Genomic DNA, 18,869 nt, shown 5'->3' on the forward strand with positions numbered 1-18,869 from the left:
AAACAAAAAAATAAAAACAAGCACAACACATAGTAGACGCATATTACGCCTAGAGATAGTCTCTGGAAACTGGATCTATTAAGTAAGTACATCCATCCATCCATTTTTCATTCCATATTGTGCTTGTGACAGCAGCATCATAATTTAGGTATTGAAGGTTACCTCGAGCTGGTCTTCTAACGGCACGTCGCACTTGGTGACAAGGGCGGCACACGCTGCTGCTAGCTCTATTGAGCTCGGATACAAGGCTATCTGCAAAATTAACCGAGGGTTTAGTACATCATAGTTAGCTTTAACATTGAGTATAGATGTTGATAGATGGCAACATTTAAACTACCATAAACACCTGACAGGAAAAGAAGAAATGAGCCTAAAAAAATATAATATACAATACAAGCTCGAGCTATTTTACAGCAGGCTAAAACCAATTTAACCGACTTTTCTGGGTCAGTAGCTAAATTAAAGCTTTTATTTCCAAATAATGACTGGTCATCCAGCTCTCTCTAGACCATGAATCTCTATCGACGGATCATAATGCTTAAATGTATATTATTCAATGATCACACACGATCATCAGTCACAGCAACAGCACGGCGGCGCTCACAACTGCGTCGCGATAGTTAACTAGCACGACTAGCGTTTCCCCCTGCGTCCTGGATCCGGGCATGTCTTTAAACTTTAAACTATGTCCAAAAGAGAGGTATGAGCACTGTGGGTGTGAATGTCATCCCTCTTTGTGTGGTAGGGCACAGCACAGCAGATGTCATTCCAGATCTAGAGCAACTGGGGAAGTACCTCCACCTTACAGAAGACCGCAGCCAAATAACAATAGACCCTACTCATAGTGTCGTGTTCCTGCCAGTGAGTAAGGTTGCCAGAGCTCAAAGAGGGTGCGGAGTGTGTCGGCAACGCGCATGTAGCTCCTCTGGAGTTGCAGGCGGACATAGGCTACGGAGACTGCTTAACATCAGGCGGGCCGTATGCTTGTTTGCCACCGACGTAGTATAAAAAAATAAGTTTGGTTACCTGGTTGGCTAGATGTCGGTAGAGGTAGGTCTTGTGCGGCACGCGCGGCTGCAGCGCGGGCACGCCGCGGCGCTGCAGCGCGCCCACGACACGGAGGACGGCTGCGCGCACGCCCGCGTCGCGGTGGTTCGCGACCACGATCAGCGCCTCGGGCTGTATAGCGCCTTGCATCGCCTACACGACAGTATTTATTTATTTAAGAAACAAACAGTCTTCTATAGTTATACATAACACTGGAAATTTTCTTAAAGCTAGACTTACAGTTTCCTTAATGAAAACACCACCTATAACAAAACCTTTTTAGTATTCAGTTTATATACAATTTAATTGTTAACACCCTGATACTCTTGCATTTTTTTTTATTATTGTTGTTATTGTTTTTGTTCTTGTTTGCACAAATAGCTGTGTTTTACTCTGTAGAAACTTTATTAAACATGATGTTAAAATATTTTTATTAAGGAAACTGTAAGTATTGAGAATAACTTTACTTATAAATATATTAACGTAAATTATTAATAGTGGTTCGTGTGTATAGAGGAAATATAATAGAATAGAATGTAATATAAATATTTTTATAAATCATATCATAAATCATAAATAATTTATTTTCGTGATAAATTTACGAGTACATTCATGCATTACAAGAAAAATTTAAAAAACATATTTGCAGTTTTTACCACTAAATGGGCTCGCCTCAGCATAATGCCGACCCAAGTGTCGGCGCTGATCTTCCGACGAGTCCATTTTATTTTACAAATACAAACGAAACAAAATACATATACACAACTTTGGGAACAAATCAAATTATTTTCCACCGTTGCGAAGTAGCCTATGGGTTCAATGCGTTAGCCCGAATTGGTAAAGACTTCACCACTGGAGGGCTTCGTCACTTTTTCTTTAATATATGACATGTATTTCAATTTATAAAATACATATATTAAAAAAAAAAAAAACTTTTGAAATAATATACAAATAGTACCACCAGGTGTTAAAGTGGACGCAAGTTAAACCTGAGTGTGTACCTGTGCCAAGTCGTGTTCAGAGAGCAGTAAGATGGCATCTCGCAGAAGAAGCAGTAGACCCTCGCAAGCCGTCCAGCCCGGAGCGGCGCCAGCGCGTACTCGTTTCTGTAATAATACTGGATTTTGACGTCATTCGAACGTGAAAAGAGGAGTTCATCTCATGATCTATTTATATAAACCCTATTTATATTACAAACGTAAAGAATCGCCATGGTCCTGGCATCCTATAAATTAAATTTCGTCACGTGTAGGCTTGCGTCACAGGGCGGACACGCTATACATCAAAAATCACTTGCGTTTCTATGTGTGAACGGCACGTCTGTACACGCGTCATGCGTCATTGTGTGAGTAAGTTGCTTAAAAATAGTACTGAGCGGCCGGCAAACGGCCGTCAATCTGCTGTCGCGGGGCGAGGTAATTCGAGTCGGGGCGGGGCCATGCGTGGCCGTTCTGTATGATAATACTACTACTTATTCTGTGCTTGCGTATTGCGCAAGATATGAAAAAGCCACAGGAACTTGGGGTGTCGAAATACCTATACCAACGCTAATTAGACTTCATATGTCAGCGAAATTAAACATGGTTATTTCGAAGACATACAGAAAGACAGGTGCTGTATGAAAACATTAAACGTAAACAGCCTGGCCGGATCGTCGCAGACGCGGGCGAATGTGCTCACGTGTCACCGGCTTCGTAAGGACGCGTTCAGCTACTTAGTATCGGGTGCCAACACTCCCGGAAAGTCTTCTAATCCAGCCCGAACCAGTATGGCCATATTTGACGATCGTGCATTAGCGTCTAGACATAAGTTAATGGTGTTTACCTCGTGATAGATGGCATACATTTCGACGGTTGTGTGTGCTACCGTCGTCCACGTCGAGCTGAGTTTTCAACGGCCGCGTCTATTCTGTCACCTCAGGCCAGTGCCGAGCTGCCGAGTAGTAAATGTTAGAAAGGTTTATTATTGTCCACGACTTACCTCATGGTAGATCCCGCTGGAATACATCTCGACGGTTGTGTGTGCTACGTCGTCCACGTCGACGACTATGTACCCGCTGAGCGCGTCATCGGGCACGCTCTCGTTTTCTACTACGGGGTCCATCATGTCGCCGCTCATTTCTAAAACCGAACCAGAAATCAATATATCAAATTTATTGAATTGAATTGAATTTTGACTTAAAATTAATTAGGAAGGTAAGGGAAGTCAATGTCCAATTCCTTCTTTTGGTTCATGTAGAGTATTTTGAAAAATTGGATATTCTCACGGGTCCCAGCTTGTACGTCCTTATTCTTATTACCCAGTTTGTTAAAAATATTGCAAAAGATTGTACTGATGAAGAACAGGAGTCTCGCCTAGCCACAAGGACGAAAAACATAAAGGGTAGCTTCCTTCCGAAACTTCAGGTAGCCAAACATTGCGCAAGTCACTCTATTTAATAAGCTCCCTACTGACCTAAAAGCCATTACGGATTGGTTTTTATTTAAGCGTAGGTTGAAGTCGTTCTTATTGACTAGATGCTCCTATAGTATTGATGAAATATTTGATAAGTCGCAAAAAGGTATTTATAATTGTTATTTAGTATTAGTATAAATGAGTTTATTATTATTGTTATTTATAAATTGTATTTAATGTCATTTCTGACACAATGCTTGTATTGTTTAAGAATAAAATAAATGAAATGAAATGAAATTAATTGTTTCAGTTGGTAATAGTCACTGTCACCAAGTGTCTCATCGCTTTTAGTCGTGCATATACATGATCAACTTACCAATATTTAAATCCGAATTCTCTGACGTCGATGAGATATTGTGTTTTCTGTAAACAAGCAAGTAATTTAGACATATCATGAAGGAACTGGGCAATCTAAGTTAATGTTAAGTTTTTCCGTTGAACAGTTAAAGGTAGGTAAATCAGAGAATCGATCATTTCATAATGAATGAATGAATGAATAGTATTTATTTCAGGACAGGTCCCATATTGTGACATACAATTACAATAATAATGTGGCAATCATTTAATGAAATTATCGATTGGTCACATCATGTCAGGAAAAACTCAAACATGGTTATTAGAGTTTTTCCTGACGTCATGCACCACATCATGAAGTGATCAATTCTAAAATGGCATATTATGAAATGATCAAAATTTATGATCTGGCCACGACAGAGGCAAATAGACAAACGAACAATCGAAGTGGTTCGCGGTTTCGTTAGGTTACCTAACCTGCCCTCCTTAATCTGCAGGTAGATGCGATGCCCTTCATCAGGTTGCTGTCCTCCTCTCGCAGACTCCCGCTGTTAGTGCCTCGGCTCGTGTCCTCGGGCTCAGACTCATGCCGCCGCGCCCTCAGCATGAACTCGTTGGTATCTTGGGTTATAGGAGGAAGTAGGTCTCTCGTAGAAGAACCTGATGGACACAAACCTGCCCTCCTTGATCTGCATGTTGATGATGCCCTTCATCAGCTTGCTGTCCTCCTCTCGCAGACTCCCGCTGTCGGTGGCCTCGGGCTCCGGCTCCCGCCGCCGCGCCTTCATCATAAACTCGCTGGTGTCTTGGGTGTCTGCCGTTAGGAGGAAGTAGAAGTTCGCCCGCGAATGCGTCACAAATGTGTCGCTTGCCTGGTGGGAACAAAGATCAAGGTTTAAGAACATATTTTCAGGTCATTGTTTCGGGAGTTTTTGTACCAATTATAGAAAGAGACTGATATTTACCCAAGTCATCTCTGTAAGAGCTAAAAAACTTTTAAAGGCGAAGAATTATAAATAAAAAAGAAATTCGACTCAACAAGGATCCTCTGGAGTGCAAAGTAACGTGGAGGATATACCTGATGCATCAGCAGCAGGAAGTCACACAGCTCCGCCAGATGGCAGGGGAGGGGCGGTGAGCCGAGCAGCCCCCCCACCACCCCCACGAGGCAGGCGCCTGCCGCGTCCGGGCTGCGGCTTGGATTGTCCTCTGAGTTCAGAAAACGTTCCTGAAAAAAGTCCTGGTATTTAATTCTCATTCACTCATTAGCATTCGTTATTTTCATAGCATTACTGCGTGGTGGAGGTCTTTCGCTTTTCACATGTTACGTACACCGTGTTCAGGAAGTGTGTCGTAATCACTTGTCAATAACAGCACGCATTGGACGCATATAGATCACAACACAATCTAGTAATGTGCACTGTTAGAGCATCGATGGTGCTTCGCGGTAAGTAGGTACATTGTCTACTTAGTAAGTCTGATTTACCGAGCGTCGACGTCGATGGTTGTAGTCTCGTCTCTACAATCCAGAACATTCATACAGCCACAAAAGTGCATGGCCACTGAATGAATCCATTAATAATGTGTCCTATAGTGTACCTTGCAAGCAGCCAGCAACAACCGAAGTAGATGATGCCGGTGTAGCTGCTGCTGGTTAAAAGCGCGCCATCGCCGTGCGCCCGCGTCTTCTAGCAGCGAACGTATGCAGCACAACGTCAGTGCCCAGAGAGAGCCGCGCATGCGCTCGCCCTCCACTTCCCATTCCAGTTCCTGGATAACAACAGAACGGTGAAAATAATGCAAGTACAATTTTTTTTTGCAACTCGCAAATCAGCACAAAAAGTGTGCAGGCTTCTTCTAAGGTCACAAGTGACATCTAACGCACATTCACCTCCTCTGTATCGCGGTTGGCTTGCACCAGTAGTGCTGGCAGCGCTGGCTGGCGTTACTCGCGTACCACCCAAACCACCCACCCAGCTCTGGTGCTATAGTAGCGCAAACCAAACTGACGATCGGAGTCGTAAAACTTTTCATTCGCGCTCGCGTGGTCGAAGGTAGGGTAAGAGAGATAGAGATATGACCCCGGTCGTCAGTTTGGTTTGCGTCTACTACAGTCATCATGGGGCTAATGCAGGCTTCCTCTAAGAATATCTAGAAGTAGAAGTCCACATACCTCCTTCGTGTCGAGATGGCGGCTGGCTTGCACTAGTAGCGCTAGTAACGCTGGCTCGCGCACCACCGCGTCAGCGCCGCTGACCACCAATCCGGCTCCGGTGGAAGTCAACACGCGGCTAGTGCAGGCTTCCTCTAAGATCACCTGCGAAAATACGCGCAAATTAGTAATATTTATAAACTATAACTAAAAATAACAAAGTGGAAGGCCACACTCACGCTGGGACGAGGACATCATTAAAATAGCTGGACCAAACTGGCATCAAACCGCACTTGACCGATCAAAATGGCAAACTTTGGAAGAGGCCTTCACCTGAGAGGGGTTCCTGTTATATACAAATTATTTAGTAAATATTTATAAGCAACTAACAACCAAAAACTAGTATTTAAGCAAAAAAAAAAACAAATTATTTTTTTACTAACCACCATAAAGCAAGAAATCGTTAATAATGTATCTGTAATAATTTAGCGGGAAATAAAAGGCTTTTTATTTTATTTTATTTATAACTAACAACACATACACACGAAAATTCTCTATAGAGTAATGTAATGAGAGAAGGATCGATGAAAACTCGTGTCGGATTACATTTGAATATTGACTTTGGCAAGCCACTTACTGAGAACTATCACGATGCCATTACATACTCTCTTACGGTCATTATTTCAAGCGTGGCTTAACAAAGTCCCCCAAATAATTTCCTATCCGACCGGCTTTCCATGATGGCCCTGCGTTCACTCAATCCTTCAACGTCGTCTTGCCATATATATCTCTCTTCCGTATTCAGTTTTTCACTTTTGACTACAATATACTCTAGCCATGTAGCTTCTGGATACAAGGCCTGGAAACTTCGGCGCCCCGAACACTCGCAGCAGCAGTTCCAAGCCTTACAGCGCTATGAAATGTGGACCCTAGCCTGTTGTCAGCGCGGCACACGCGGAGAACTATCCCCAATGCCATCGCTTGTTCTTCTGTCTTTACCTGCAGCATTCGGCGTGTGAGGCGGCACTTCGGCGTCCCAAACACTCGCAGCAGCAGCTCCAAGCCGTCAGCGCCGTGCAATGCCGACCGTAGCCTGTTGTCAGCGCGGCATACGCGAAGGACTATTCCCAATGTCATCGCTTGTTCTTCTGTCTTTACCTGCAGCATTCGGCGTGTGAGGCGGCACTTCGGCGTCCCGAACACTCGCAGCAGCAGCTCCAAGCCGTCAGCGCCGTGCAATGCCGACCGTAGCCTGTTGTCAGCGCGGCATACGCGAAGGACTATTCCCAATGCCATCGCTTGTTCTTCTGTCTTTACCTGCAGCATTCGGCGTGTGAGGCGGCACTTCGGCGTCCCGAACACTCGCAGCAGCAGCTCCAAGCCGTCAGCGCCGTGCAATGCCGACCGTAGCCTGTTGTCAGCGCGGCATACGCGAAGGACTATTCCCAATGCCATCGCTTGTTCTTCTGTCTTTACCTGCAGCATTCGGCGTGTGAGGCGGCACTTCGGCGTCCCGAACACTCGCAGCAGCAGCTCCAAGCCGTCAGCGCCGTGCAATGCCGACCGTAGCCTGTTGTCAGCGCGGCATACGCGAAGGACTATTCCCAATGCCATCGCTTGTTCTTCTGTCTTTACCTGCAGCATTCGGCGTGTGAGGCGGCACTTCGGCGTCCCGAACACTCGCAGCAGCAGCTCCAAGCCGTCAGCGCCGTGCAATGCCGACCGTAGCCTGTTGTCAGCGCGGCATACGCGAAGGACTATTCCCAATGCCATCGCTTGTTCTTCTGTCTTTACCTGCAGCATTCGGCGTGTGAGGCGGCACTTCGGCGTCCCGAACACTCGCAGCAGCAGCTCCAAGCCGTCAGCGCCGTGCAATGCCGACCGTAGCCTTTTGTCAGCGCGGCATACGCGAAGGACTATTCCCAATGCCATCGCTTGTTCTTCTGTCTTTACCTGCAGCATTCGGCGTGTGAGGCGGCACTTCGGCGTCCCGAACACTCGCAGCAGCAGCTCCAAGCCGTCAGCGCCGTGCAATGCCGACCGTAGCCTGTTGTCAGCGCGGCATACGCGAAGGACTATTCCCAATGCCATCGCTTGTTCTTCTGTCTTTACCTGCAGCATTCGGCGTGTGAGGCGGCACTTCGGCGTCCCGAACACTCGCAGCAGCAGCTCCAAGCCGTCAGCGCCGTGCAATGCCGACCGTAGCCTGTTGTCAGCGCGGCATACGCGAAGGACTATTCCCAATGCCATCGCTTGTTCTTCTGTCTTTACCTGCAGCATTCGGCGTGTGAGGCGGCACTTCGGCGTCCCGAACACTCGCAGCAGCAGCTCCAAGCCGTCAGCGCCGTGCAATGCCGACCGTAGCCTGTTGTCAGCGCGGCATACGCGAAGGACTATTCCCAATGCCATCCCTTGTTCTTCTGCGCTCGCCTCCATTTCCACTACCTGTGAGAAAAAATTTGGCTTTAAGTATTGATTACTAAAAGTTCTCGACCTGTTCTGACCTAGGTTGTTGAGTGATCATGATAGAGAATACTGCTATGCACATATGATATACTAGTGACCGGAAACATTAGTGGCGCTATAGTGGCTCGGACATTACAAAATGAACCTTATAAACACAAACACAAGGTACATTACCCTAGCAAACAGATACAGCAGCACAGACGGCCCGCCCAGCATGTAGACTGCGGGCGCGATGCCGCAGTGCCCGGACGCTTTCCAGCGCACGGTCCAGGTGCATGCTAGCGGCTCGGGGACGCAGGCGCCCGCTACTGGTTTCGGACCCGGGTTGCGAGTGGAAAATACTGGAGAAAAATACTGATTTTACTTTTTTGATCAAACAAAATGTATGAATGTTCAATACAATAAATTGTCAACTTTGTGGCAACCTAATTATGATCTAATAAAAGAAATACGTAAGGTGTGTCAATTTTTAACTCGACTAAAGTGTGATAACCTCAAAATCAATAACCTTTAAAAGAAAAAAACCGACTTCTCTAATCAGTTTGAAATGCCATGTAAATTATTGGCTGGTATTTAAATGATCACCAGATATAGTATAATTAATCCACTTCGTCCCCTTTATCTAGTAGCATTTCGTTTCTGTAAGGATCGCAGTTCAAAAACACAAAAATCTCTATATGTATGCCTTTAAGATTTGAGGAGTTTCCTCGATTCCTCATGGATCCCATCATCAGAACTGGGTTTTGACAAAAACGGGAATAATCTCTATGCATATACATAAAATAGTCACGTTTCCTAGAGGAATTCCAACAAAGTGATGAAAAAAAGTGCACATTGTCTTCCAAATTCACTACCTTTGGTTTTAAAACGTTATGTATTGACTAAAAACTAACGTTCACACCATACCTGTGGATAATGGCGTCGTCTGGTGGTAGAGATTGACGATATTAGGTGCGTGTGCGCTGAAGGATAACAACAAATTCTCGTTTAGCTCACGAAGCGCTGCTCCAGACATATCGTACACCTAAACATACCAACATGCATTAGCCTTGTTTATCTGTAATATTGTATTAGACAATGACAGTCATATGAGAAGGAAGATCTAACAGGCTAGCCAAGCTTACATGATCCCAATCGATGTTTGAATCGAGCACGTTCGGAGTCAAGAGTCTTGAGTAGTTTGGAATTTCATTATCGACCTGTAAAAAGAAAACTTGCTGTTATAGCGTCCTTCAAGTATTCGTAAAAACTTCTTTTCTTCTTTGCCCCTTGAACTGAGCAAACCTCTGCCAAATGTTGTCTGTTCTGACAAGCAAAAATGTCAAAATAATAGATAGGGACAAACGATTAAACGTCTGCTCGTTAAATTTGACAGACTTTTTTAAGTAACGCAATAACAATTTTACTTTAGAAGAGATTCTTTATGTCCAAGGAAAAATATACATACACGATTCATAGGTAATTTAGGCCAGTAACGCGTTTATGAATAACGCCGTTACGCTTTAACTTGAAGTACTCTTAAACGCCCAATAGACACTTATGTCTGGAGGCCTATTATATAGTTCTCACGAATCACACGAATAGCGAAATCAGCCCCCACTGCAGCGCATACCCTCCCGCTTTTCATTCCACAGCCTTCGCCACCTCGACAGCAAACCACGGTAATTTTAAGTGAACTGTACACGCTACAACCCTCACCTTGCACTTGAGGTGCGGGTGCGGCGCGGGCTGGTGCGCGGCGGCGTGCAGCGCGGCGGCGGCGCCGAGCACGGGCGCGCGGTACACGCAGCACCCCGACATGTGATAGCCGCCGCGGGCCGCAATAGAGTGACCGACCAGTAGGTGCGTTGGGATGGGAGTGAACTGTACACGCTACAACCCTCACGTTGCACTTGAGGTGCGGGTGCGGCGCGGGCTGGTGCGCGGCGGCGTGCAGCGCGGCGGCGGCGCCGAGCACGGGCGCGCGGTATACGCAGCACCCCGACATGTGATAGCCGCCGCGGGCCGCAATAGAGTGACCGACCAGTAGGTGCGTTGGGAGTGAATTGTACACGCTACAACCCTCACCTTGCACTTGAGGTGCGGGTGCGGCGCGGGCTGGTGCGCGGCGGCGTGCAGCGCGGCGGCGGCGCCGAGCACGGGCGCGCGGTATACGCAGCACCCCGACATGTGATAGCCGCCGCGGGCCGCAATAGAGTGACCGACCAGTAGGTGCGTTGGGAGTGAATTGTACACGCTACAACCCTCACCTTGCACTTGAGGTGCGGGTGCGGCGCGGGCTGGTGCGCGGCGGCGTGCAGCGCGGCGGTGGCGCCGAGCACGGGCGCGCGGTACACGCAGCACCCCGACATGTGATAGCCGCCGCGGGCCGCAATAGAGTGACCGACCAGTAGGTGCGTTGGGATGGGAGTGAACTGTACACGCTACAACCCTCACCTTGCACTTGAGGTGCGGGTGCGGCGCGGGCTGGCGCGCGGCGGCGTGCAGCGCGGCGGTGGCGCCGAGCACGGGCGCGCGGTACACGCAGCACCCCGACATGTGATAGCCGCCGCGGGCCGCAATAGAGTGACCGACCAGTAAGTGCGTTTGGAGTGAATTGTACACGCTACAACCCTCACCTTGCACTTGAGGTGCGGGTGCGGCGCGGGCTGGTGCGCGGCGGCGTGCAGCGCGGCGGCGGCGCCGAGCACGGGCGCGCGGTACACGCAGCACCCCGACATGTGATAGCCGCCGCGGGCCGCAATAGAGTGACCGACCAGTAGGTGCGTTGGGATGGGAGTGAACTGTACACGCTACAACCCTCACGTTGCACTTGAGGTGCGGGTGCGGCGCGGGCTGGTGCGCGGCGGCGTGCAGCGCGGCGGCGGCGCCGAGCACGGGCGCGCGGTATACGCAGCACCCCGACATGTGATAGCCGCCGCGGGCCGCAATAGAGTGACCGACCAGTAGGTGCGTTGGGAGTGAATTGTACACGCTACAACCCTCACCTTGCACTTGAGGTGCGGGTGCGGCGCGGGCTGGTGCGCGGCGGCGTGCAGCGCGGCGGTGGCGCCGAGCACGGGCGCGCGGTACACGCAGCACCCCGACATGTGATAGCCGCCGCGGGCCGCAATAGAGTGACCGACCAGTAGGTGCGTTTGGAGTGAATTGTACACGCTACAACCCTCACCTTGCACTTGAGGTGCGGGTGCGGCGCGGGCTGGTGCGCGGCGGCGTGCAGCGCGGCGGCGGCGCCGAGCACGGGCGCGCGGTACACGCAGCACCCTGACATGTGATAGCCGCCGCGGGCCGCAATAGAGTGAGCGACCAGTAGGTGCGTTGGGAGTGAATTGTACACGCTACAACCCTCACCTTGCACTTGAGGTGCGGGTGCGGTGCGGGCTGGTGCGCGGCGGCGTGCAGCGCGGCGGTGGCGCCGAGCACGGGCGCGCGGTACACGCAGCACCCCGACATGTGATAGCCGCCGCGGGCCGCAATAGAGTGACCGACCAGTAGGTGCGTTGGGAGTGAATTGTACACGCTACAACCCTCACCTTGCACTTGAGGTGCGGGTGCGGCGCGGGCTGGTGCGCGGCGGCGTGCAGCGCGGCGGCGGCGCCGAGCACGGGCGCGCGGTACACGCAGCACCCCGACATGTGATAGCCGCCGCGGGCCGCAATAGAGTGACCGACCAGTAGGTGCGTTGGGAGTGAATTGTACACGCTACAACCCTCACCTTGCACTTGAGGTGCGGGTGCGGCGCGGGCTGGTGCGCGGCGGCGTGCAGCGCGGCCGTGGCGCCGAGCACGGGCGCGCGGTACACGCAGCACCCCGACATGTGATAGCCGCCGCGGGCCGCAATAGAGTGACCGACCAGTAGGTGCGTTGGGAGTGAATTGTACACGCTACAACCCTCACCTTGCACTTGAGGTGCGGGTGCGGCGCGGGCTGGTGCGCGGCGGCGTGCAGCGCGGCGGCGGCGCCGAGCACGGGCGCGCGGTACACGCAGCACCCCGACATGTGATAGCCGCCGCGGGCCGCAATCGAGTGACCGACCAGTAGGTGCGTTGGGAGTAAATTGTACACGCTACAACCCTCACCTTGCACTTGAGGTGCGGGTGCGGCGCGGGCTGGTGCGCGGCGGCGTGCAGCGCGGCGGCGGCGCCGAGCACGGGCGCGCGGTACACGCAGCACCCCGACATGTGATAGCCGCCGCGGGCCGCAATCGAGTGACCGACCAGTAGGTGCGTTGGGGTCACTTTGCGGACCAGGATGCCTGCGTAGACGTATTTGTGTAGAACATTTACTACAGAGGCCGGGAAGTAAGGGGTTGACGGCCGAACGTAGTGAGGGCGAATAGTTATGAGGCCGACAACCCCTTTTCAAAGCGATGTATGTATAGTGCTTTTTCAAAAAAATGCAATGAAATTAATAAATCAATCTCCACGAAATCAAAGTTTTATTGGTTTCAGTCGTGCGCTTATAAAGCATGCCGTTACACTTTTTGCGGTTCTGAAACCGCAAGAAATTAATCGCAGTGCGTTCGCGTTCTAAGCCTAAGTCGATACAGTACGAGCACGAAAAATGAGTAAGAGATAAAATGTAAGGCTTATTATGTTTCTGTATCCTTTAAGATCAAATGTACAAAAATATAACTACGTCAAACAGAATACTGTAACGCTCTTACCTTGTAAAGGCAGTGACACAGTTTCACACTCGCATCCATCTATGTAAAGTGTCACCTGATAACAAAAAAAAAGTCAAAACAAAAAATCTGAACTTTATCATATCCACTTCAACTGAGAATCGACTTCGAACAATTACAAATTAAATATCCGGGTCACTCACGTCTATACAGTCGATGATTGCTCGACATGTTTCGCTCCATAACGAGGAGCATTTTCATAGAGCGCTCGCGTTAGTGGCCCGACGCAGACTGCGGGCTGCAGCAGCCCTCCGCGACCGATTTCTCTGTGCGGGCGACGGCGGCGGCAGGGGAGACGAGAAACTACCCGCAGAGGGCTGCAGCCCGCAGTCTGCGTCGGGCCACCAACGCTAGCGCTCTATGAAAATCCTCCTCGTTATGGAGCGAAACATGTCAATCCTCGACTCAAAATACGTGAGTAACCCGTTTTAATATACGCTCACTGCTCTGGGGTAATTCAACAGTGACTTCATGGAATTGAATTTGTAATGATATATGTAATTTTATTTATGATTCAAATGATTTATTGTATTTTAAAAATGTCATTTACTTCTTTTGTGATATTTTATTTTGTTTGACATTTAATGATGATTCTAAATTGCTAACATTGACATCTATTTTTGACATGTTTTTGTTTATACATACTTATATGACGATCCTTATTGGGAGAGAAAATCATTTTAATTTATTTTGTATTTTTTAGTATGTAATGTTTGGCGATCATGATAAGAAGATTGATTTGACAAAATTTGACATTGATTCAAATTTATAGTGTAATTTTTATCCTGAAATAAATAAATCTAAATCTATATCTAATTACAAGTTGATGTTCTATAAAGCTGCTCATTACATCACTCCTTTACTAACCTGTATGTGTATTTTTCGCTTATGCACGACCTCTTTAACGTTAAGGGCCACACAGCACCACTGCGCGGGTGGTAGGGCTGCGTCCACGCGGGTCTCACTTAGCACTTTGTAGCATGATGTTTCGGGGCGCGAAAGGCGTAGTGTAAACGCACCTGAATAGATAACAAGTTACTATAAAACAAATAAAATTAAACAGTACCTGACCTGTTGTCACATAATGTGATATATTTAATTTAATAGGGGATATTACTGCAATGTTCTGCCACCAGAGTGCAGCACTAGCCTTTTTAGTAAACCATAGAGTAACTTATACATATTGTACCTTTAACAGGTTTTTGACAAGTTTTCAGAGAAAATAAAATATGACATTATGCATCAAGGCGGTTTGTTTACAGAGGACCTACCGGGAAACACAAATCCGAAATTTCGCTATCTGCCTCTTTATCGCTCAAATATGCAAAGGGTGACAGAGATGTTAGATAACGAAATTTCGATTTTCTTGTTTCGCGATAGACCCTCAGATTGTGGTAGTGGCGCCACCTGCGCATAGTTTCGCAGATATTATTCCCAATAGGAAATACGATACGTTGTTAGGTACTTTACTTGAAAAGTTTAATGCTCAACAGTGACCCGCTAGCATGAATTGCGTTCTCGCGCGCGACTCTATACATCTAGCGCGACTTCAAGTATAGACCGCCAGATGTATCTGGGGGCACGGCAGTAAAAAAAAATGTCCCCTAAAAAATGCTAGTTTTGTAACGCATTTTCACATACATTTTGACCGTTACAAAACTGACACCCAAAATTTGTATGAAAAACTGGAGACACTTTTTTCTTAGTCTCATTCAATAGTACTCGTGATTCCGAGTCTAAATAACCTAAAAGTTAATGGTTTTTCGAAATTAAGTAAATGGTACCATTTTTTCTGAAACATCTACACAAGCTATAAATTGTAATAATGTGGTACGTCCCACAATAAAAAAGGAAAAATATATTAACATCTACACAAGCATTCTTAAGCTTACTGTGGAGCTTAGTCAATTTGTGTAAGAATGTCCAATAATTATTTATTTTTTATGATAAAATGAAACAAGCGCGTACACACCGCAGTCTGTGTGCAGCCAAAGCTCGAGAAGGAGCGAGTCGTGTCCAATAGTCAGGACGTGTAGTTCCGAGTTTACGTGTTTCTCCATCGCGTCGAGCGAACGCTCTGCTGAACCCTTCCATTCATTTGCTGGTTCTGTAAAAATAATAACTATTTAAATTGTTTAATTAAGAATTTCAAACAGTTTCCGTTATTAGGTCAGGTTGGTCTCTTAGAAATATTATGGCCTCCTGATTTTATCTCCGCAGTTAAAATTTTACTAAGTCAAGTACAAAGTCATGTCAATCGGTAGTAAAAAAACCGACCAAGTGGTTTTTGATTATAAAAAAAAATGTTTTATTGCCAATACCAGAAAAAATAAAAAAGTTTTTCAGTGTATTCCATTTTGATTTCATGACCGGTGTGAAATAATTTTATTTTTTTACCGTTGGGCGGATGACGACGTAACCAAGTAGTGAGAGCGAAGCCCTGCAGCCACGGCGCCCAGCCCGCGCCCTCCGCGCCGCACCGCGCCGCGTGCAGCGCCCATGCCGAGTTCAACCCTGTAATACAACTTTGTTATAACCACCCGATAATTCGCCTTTGTACTGCCATATTTGTGTTCTGTGTTTTGTACAATAAAGAGTTTATACATCATAATTCGAGTATTTCGGAATTGAATTCCCGTGGCGTGGTGTCCGCAAGCTTGCCGCAACGTAGTTAAGGAGCGGGATCATGTTTTTAAGAATTAACTAAATTCAAAATAGAGTATCGTATTCTGTACGGTCTGTAGATGAGCCTCTCGACGTGCCCGCGCCACCGCCTCGGCGTGCGCTCAGTGCGAACGCGCACACATTCTCGAACTCGACATGCCACTCCGGTGTACTGCCCGGCATCTGTTTGTACAAGTGAGCCTGCTGCGCTGCTTCCCCTAAACCTTACATGTCATACCGGAACACTGGATCTGTGTGTACTTACCGGCCTTTAGGTGAGCCTCTCGAAGCCCCCGTGCCGCCGCCTCTGCGTGTGCGCAGTGCGCCGGAGCGCTCACGTCCTCGAAGCCGTCCTTCCGCCCCAAGGGCCCGGCATCTGTTTAACAAAAACTTGTAATTTATCTATCTAACCATTACCAATACGGTATCCAGAATTTCACTTCATGCCCTAGGCGCACAAAGTCAGCAAAACGTGCGACTCAGAAATGACTTCCACTGGATTTCCGATGGCTAGTTCTCGTTTACACATACACAGATCCGAGTCGCTATGACGTCCCGAAACAAATCGTCTGCTAGTTATGTTTTTACGTCAACGCATAGCGCGTTTTATAAGACGCCTCAGCATAGACCTAGCATTACATAGACCAGCTATACGCGTGCGCCCGTAAGGGATAGACATAGATGACGTCATAAACGTGGGGATACCATATTGGTAAAAATTACCCCAATATTTGATATCACGTTGGGGCGATTACCCTGGAGGCAAAGTTAGCTTGTTTGACGGTATTAAAAAATTGTTAAATAAAATGTCAATGGGCCGTTCTTTTTAGGCGTATAAACAATGAAATACCTCCTATAATTCGCGCAGGTGGTACAAAACTAAACATGTTTAGTAAATAAAACGTAAAATAAAATGTATTATGAGTTTTAATTTAAAGAAATCACAAATCGCAATCACACCAATTAATGTACACCACATTTAATCTTCACAACATTAGAAGTACGATAAAACTTCGAGGTCAAAATTACCCATAAAATTATGATATTTTCATCTGGTATCCCTAACATGATTGTTATGCAGCTAAATTAAGAAGAAGTTTTAAAATGGCTGACCTCAGACTCTTACTCTTACGTAGGTAGCTACGTAATTTGGGCGGATAATTTTACAAATAATGTTTTGTTAATTTGCGTAAATAATTGTGATATTTTTATTGAAATCGTTTGATTCTACATTGCTTTGAGTGTAACGTAATTTTACGATGTTATTCTCACATATTGCGTTAAGAGGAAGGTGTAAAATACCGTACTTACGTGTGAAAGGCTATTACAGCCGATTACAGAACAATTCACCAGTATTTTATCAAAGTTCAAGCATTCAAAACGCTAACCATCACTATATTTCATAAGAGAAAGCACAATTTCATACAAAACAACGATAATTAAACAAGCAACGAACAAACATGACATGTCACGTACTTATTTGTTTGCCACAACCTCGGTTGTGGCAGCGGTGGAAAAGTGAAACTATGACAAGGACAAACAATAACAGCGCTTTCTCTGCTACTCCTACTGAAAGATACATAAGACTATCCCGTTCGGTCATTTTCCCCCACTCCTCATGACCGATCCAGTTATACTAGATTCATGCGCCTCAGCCAGTACAGCGACATCTAACGGACGATTCTCTCGACTTAACTCTCACCTGTAGACTGTGTGACGGGGAAGGCAAGCACGGCAAGCGGCGCGGGCTCCGCGTCCCCGGCCAGCCGAAGCAGTGCTGGCAATAGCGCCGGCAGCGCCGCCCGCCGCGCGCATAGCCGCAGCAGCAGCGCCAGCTCCGAGGCGCTTATCGACCGCATGGCCACCACGTGGATTAGCTCTAATATGCTACGCTGAAGCTCTGAGGGCAAACAAATTTTGTGTAAATTGTGTGTAATGAATGTCGAACAGAATTACCGAAATTGAGGTCTAAGAGGATTCTCATTAATGCTATGTGAGGTAAGGATCGTTTTGTTCCATGTCGTAGTATATTAACTAGCAGCCAACTTGATAACCCAGCGCGTCGGCGAGGTGCGTGCAGCACGCGTGCGCTATGACCACAAGCAACTTGATAATGTCTACAATAGCTATTGCTTACCTGCAAGATCAGGATCGTTCAACTCCAATAAGGCGGCGGTCTTGGGGCCCAGCAGCCGACCCAGGAGCGGCGGGGGCGGAGCCCGAGCCCGCCCCAGCGCGGCGGCGAGGCGCGTGCAGCACGCGCGCGCTAAGGACGCGCCCGACGCGCGCGCACCTTCTTGCCCGTCGGGTTCCGATACTAGTCTAAAACATAAAATTTTTCTCTGATAAATTGTTAACATGACAATTTTCTCTTATTCCTGGTTTGAACGCCTTAGCCAAGTAGGAATTTATTCTTAGTGATTTAATGATCAACAAAACCTGGCATCCGTTTAGTTTAATCCATTTAATTATTTTGTCAGTGATGTCGACAAGATACATAACATTGAAGTTTACTCTTATTTACGTCACATTTTCCTAAACTATCTGTGTTAGGATTACAATGAAAAAATTTATAACCTCAAAATAGTTACTTGCCGTCATTAAAATCACGCGTAAACATAGTTTAGAACACCAAACATAGCACACATCTTATTACTAAATACCAAAACTATTTGGACAAATCAAATTGACTTTTACTACTAATGTTCAATAATAATCAGGTGTGGCAGTAATACGGCTTCGAAGAAAAAACGGTAGTCGCAACGTGAACTCAAACAGCTAAACAGCTAATCTCATTACTACGTTGTAACACATGTAAAGATAACTATTCAGGTTTTAAGATAATCCTATATAGTATATTGTTATAGCAAAGCAACAGTACCTAAGTGAAAAGTTGTCAACAAATAATTATATAATTGATGTAATTGGGTTTTGAGTGCAACTGGAATTAAAGTCAATAAGAGAATATATAACATGTAACCATACGAAATCATAGTCCTGACTCCTACGCCACGTACAATAGATGCACCTTTACTTGTACAATACTACGGCGCAGGCAGCACCTTCCGTTGCATCCTTCCTCCACTTTACACTATAACAGGACATGTT

The 18,869-nt window shown here is 47.0% G+C and overlaps 1 protein-coding gene across 1 annotated transcript in view; it reads right to left on the bottom strand.

The window, feature by feature from the left end:
• LOC134756166 (lysosomal-trafficking regulator) overlaps positions 1-18,869 on the bottom strand; it is a 54,158-nt gene that overhangs the window by 14,672 nt on the left and 20,617 nt on the right. The window contains exons 13-37 of the mRNA XM_063693020.1: positions 17,899-18,083; positions 17,464-17,661; positions 16,027-16,137; positions 15,495-15,611; positions 15,070-15,204; positions 13,965-14,116; positions 13,080-13,134; positions 12,311-12,668; positions 11,772-12,115; positions 11,539-11,677; positions 10,481-11,387; positions 10,112-10,276; positions 9,538-9,612; positions 9,320-9,437; positions 8,588-8,754; positions 6,947-8,392; positions 5,969-6,112; positions 5,395-5,565; positions 4,874-5,023; positions 4,471-4,667; positions 3,818-3,864; positions 3,028-3,167; positions 2,049-2,153; positions 1,027-1,200; positions 163-252 (exon numbers count right to left, since the gene is read on the bottom strand). Of these exons, the coding sequence (XP_063549090.1) occupies positions 163-252; positions 1,027-1,200; positions 2,049-2,153; positions 3,028-3,167; positions 3,818-3,864; positions 4,471-4,667; positions 4,874-5,023; positions 5,395-5,565; positions 5,969-6,112; positions 6,947-8,392; positions 8,588-8,754; positions 9,320-9,437; positions 9,538-9,612; positions 10,112-10,276; positions 10,481-11,387; positions 11,539-11,677; positions 11,772-12,115; positions 12,311-12,668; positions 13,080-13,134; positions 13,965-14,116; positions 15,070-15,204; positions 15,495-15,611; positions 16,027-16,137; positions 17,464-17,661; positions 17,899-18,083 (5,890 nt within the window). The remainder of the gene's footprint in view (positions 1-162; positions 253-1,026; positions 1,201-2,048; positions 2,154-3,027; positions 3,168-3,817; positions 3,865-4,470; positions 4,668-4,873; positions 5,024-5,394; positions 5,566-5,968; positions 6,113-6,946; positions 8,393-8,587; positions 8,755-9,319; positions 9,438-9,537; positions 9,613-10,111; positions 10,277-10,480; positions 11,388-11,538; positions 11,678-11,771; positions 12,116-12,310; positions 12,669-13,079; positions 13,135-13,964; positions 14,117-15,069; positions 15,205-15,494; positions 15,612-16,026; positions 16,138-17,463; positions 17,662-17,898; positions 18,084-18,869) is intronic.

This window comes from Cydia strobilella, chromosome 1 (assembly GCF_947568885.1).
Source record: "Cydia strobilella chromosome 1, ilCydStro3.1, whole genome shotgun sequence".
Lineage (NCBI taxonomy): Eukaryota > Metazoa > Arthropoda > Insecta > Lepidoptera > Tortricidae > Cydia > Cydia strobilella.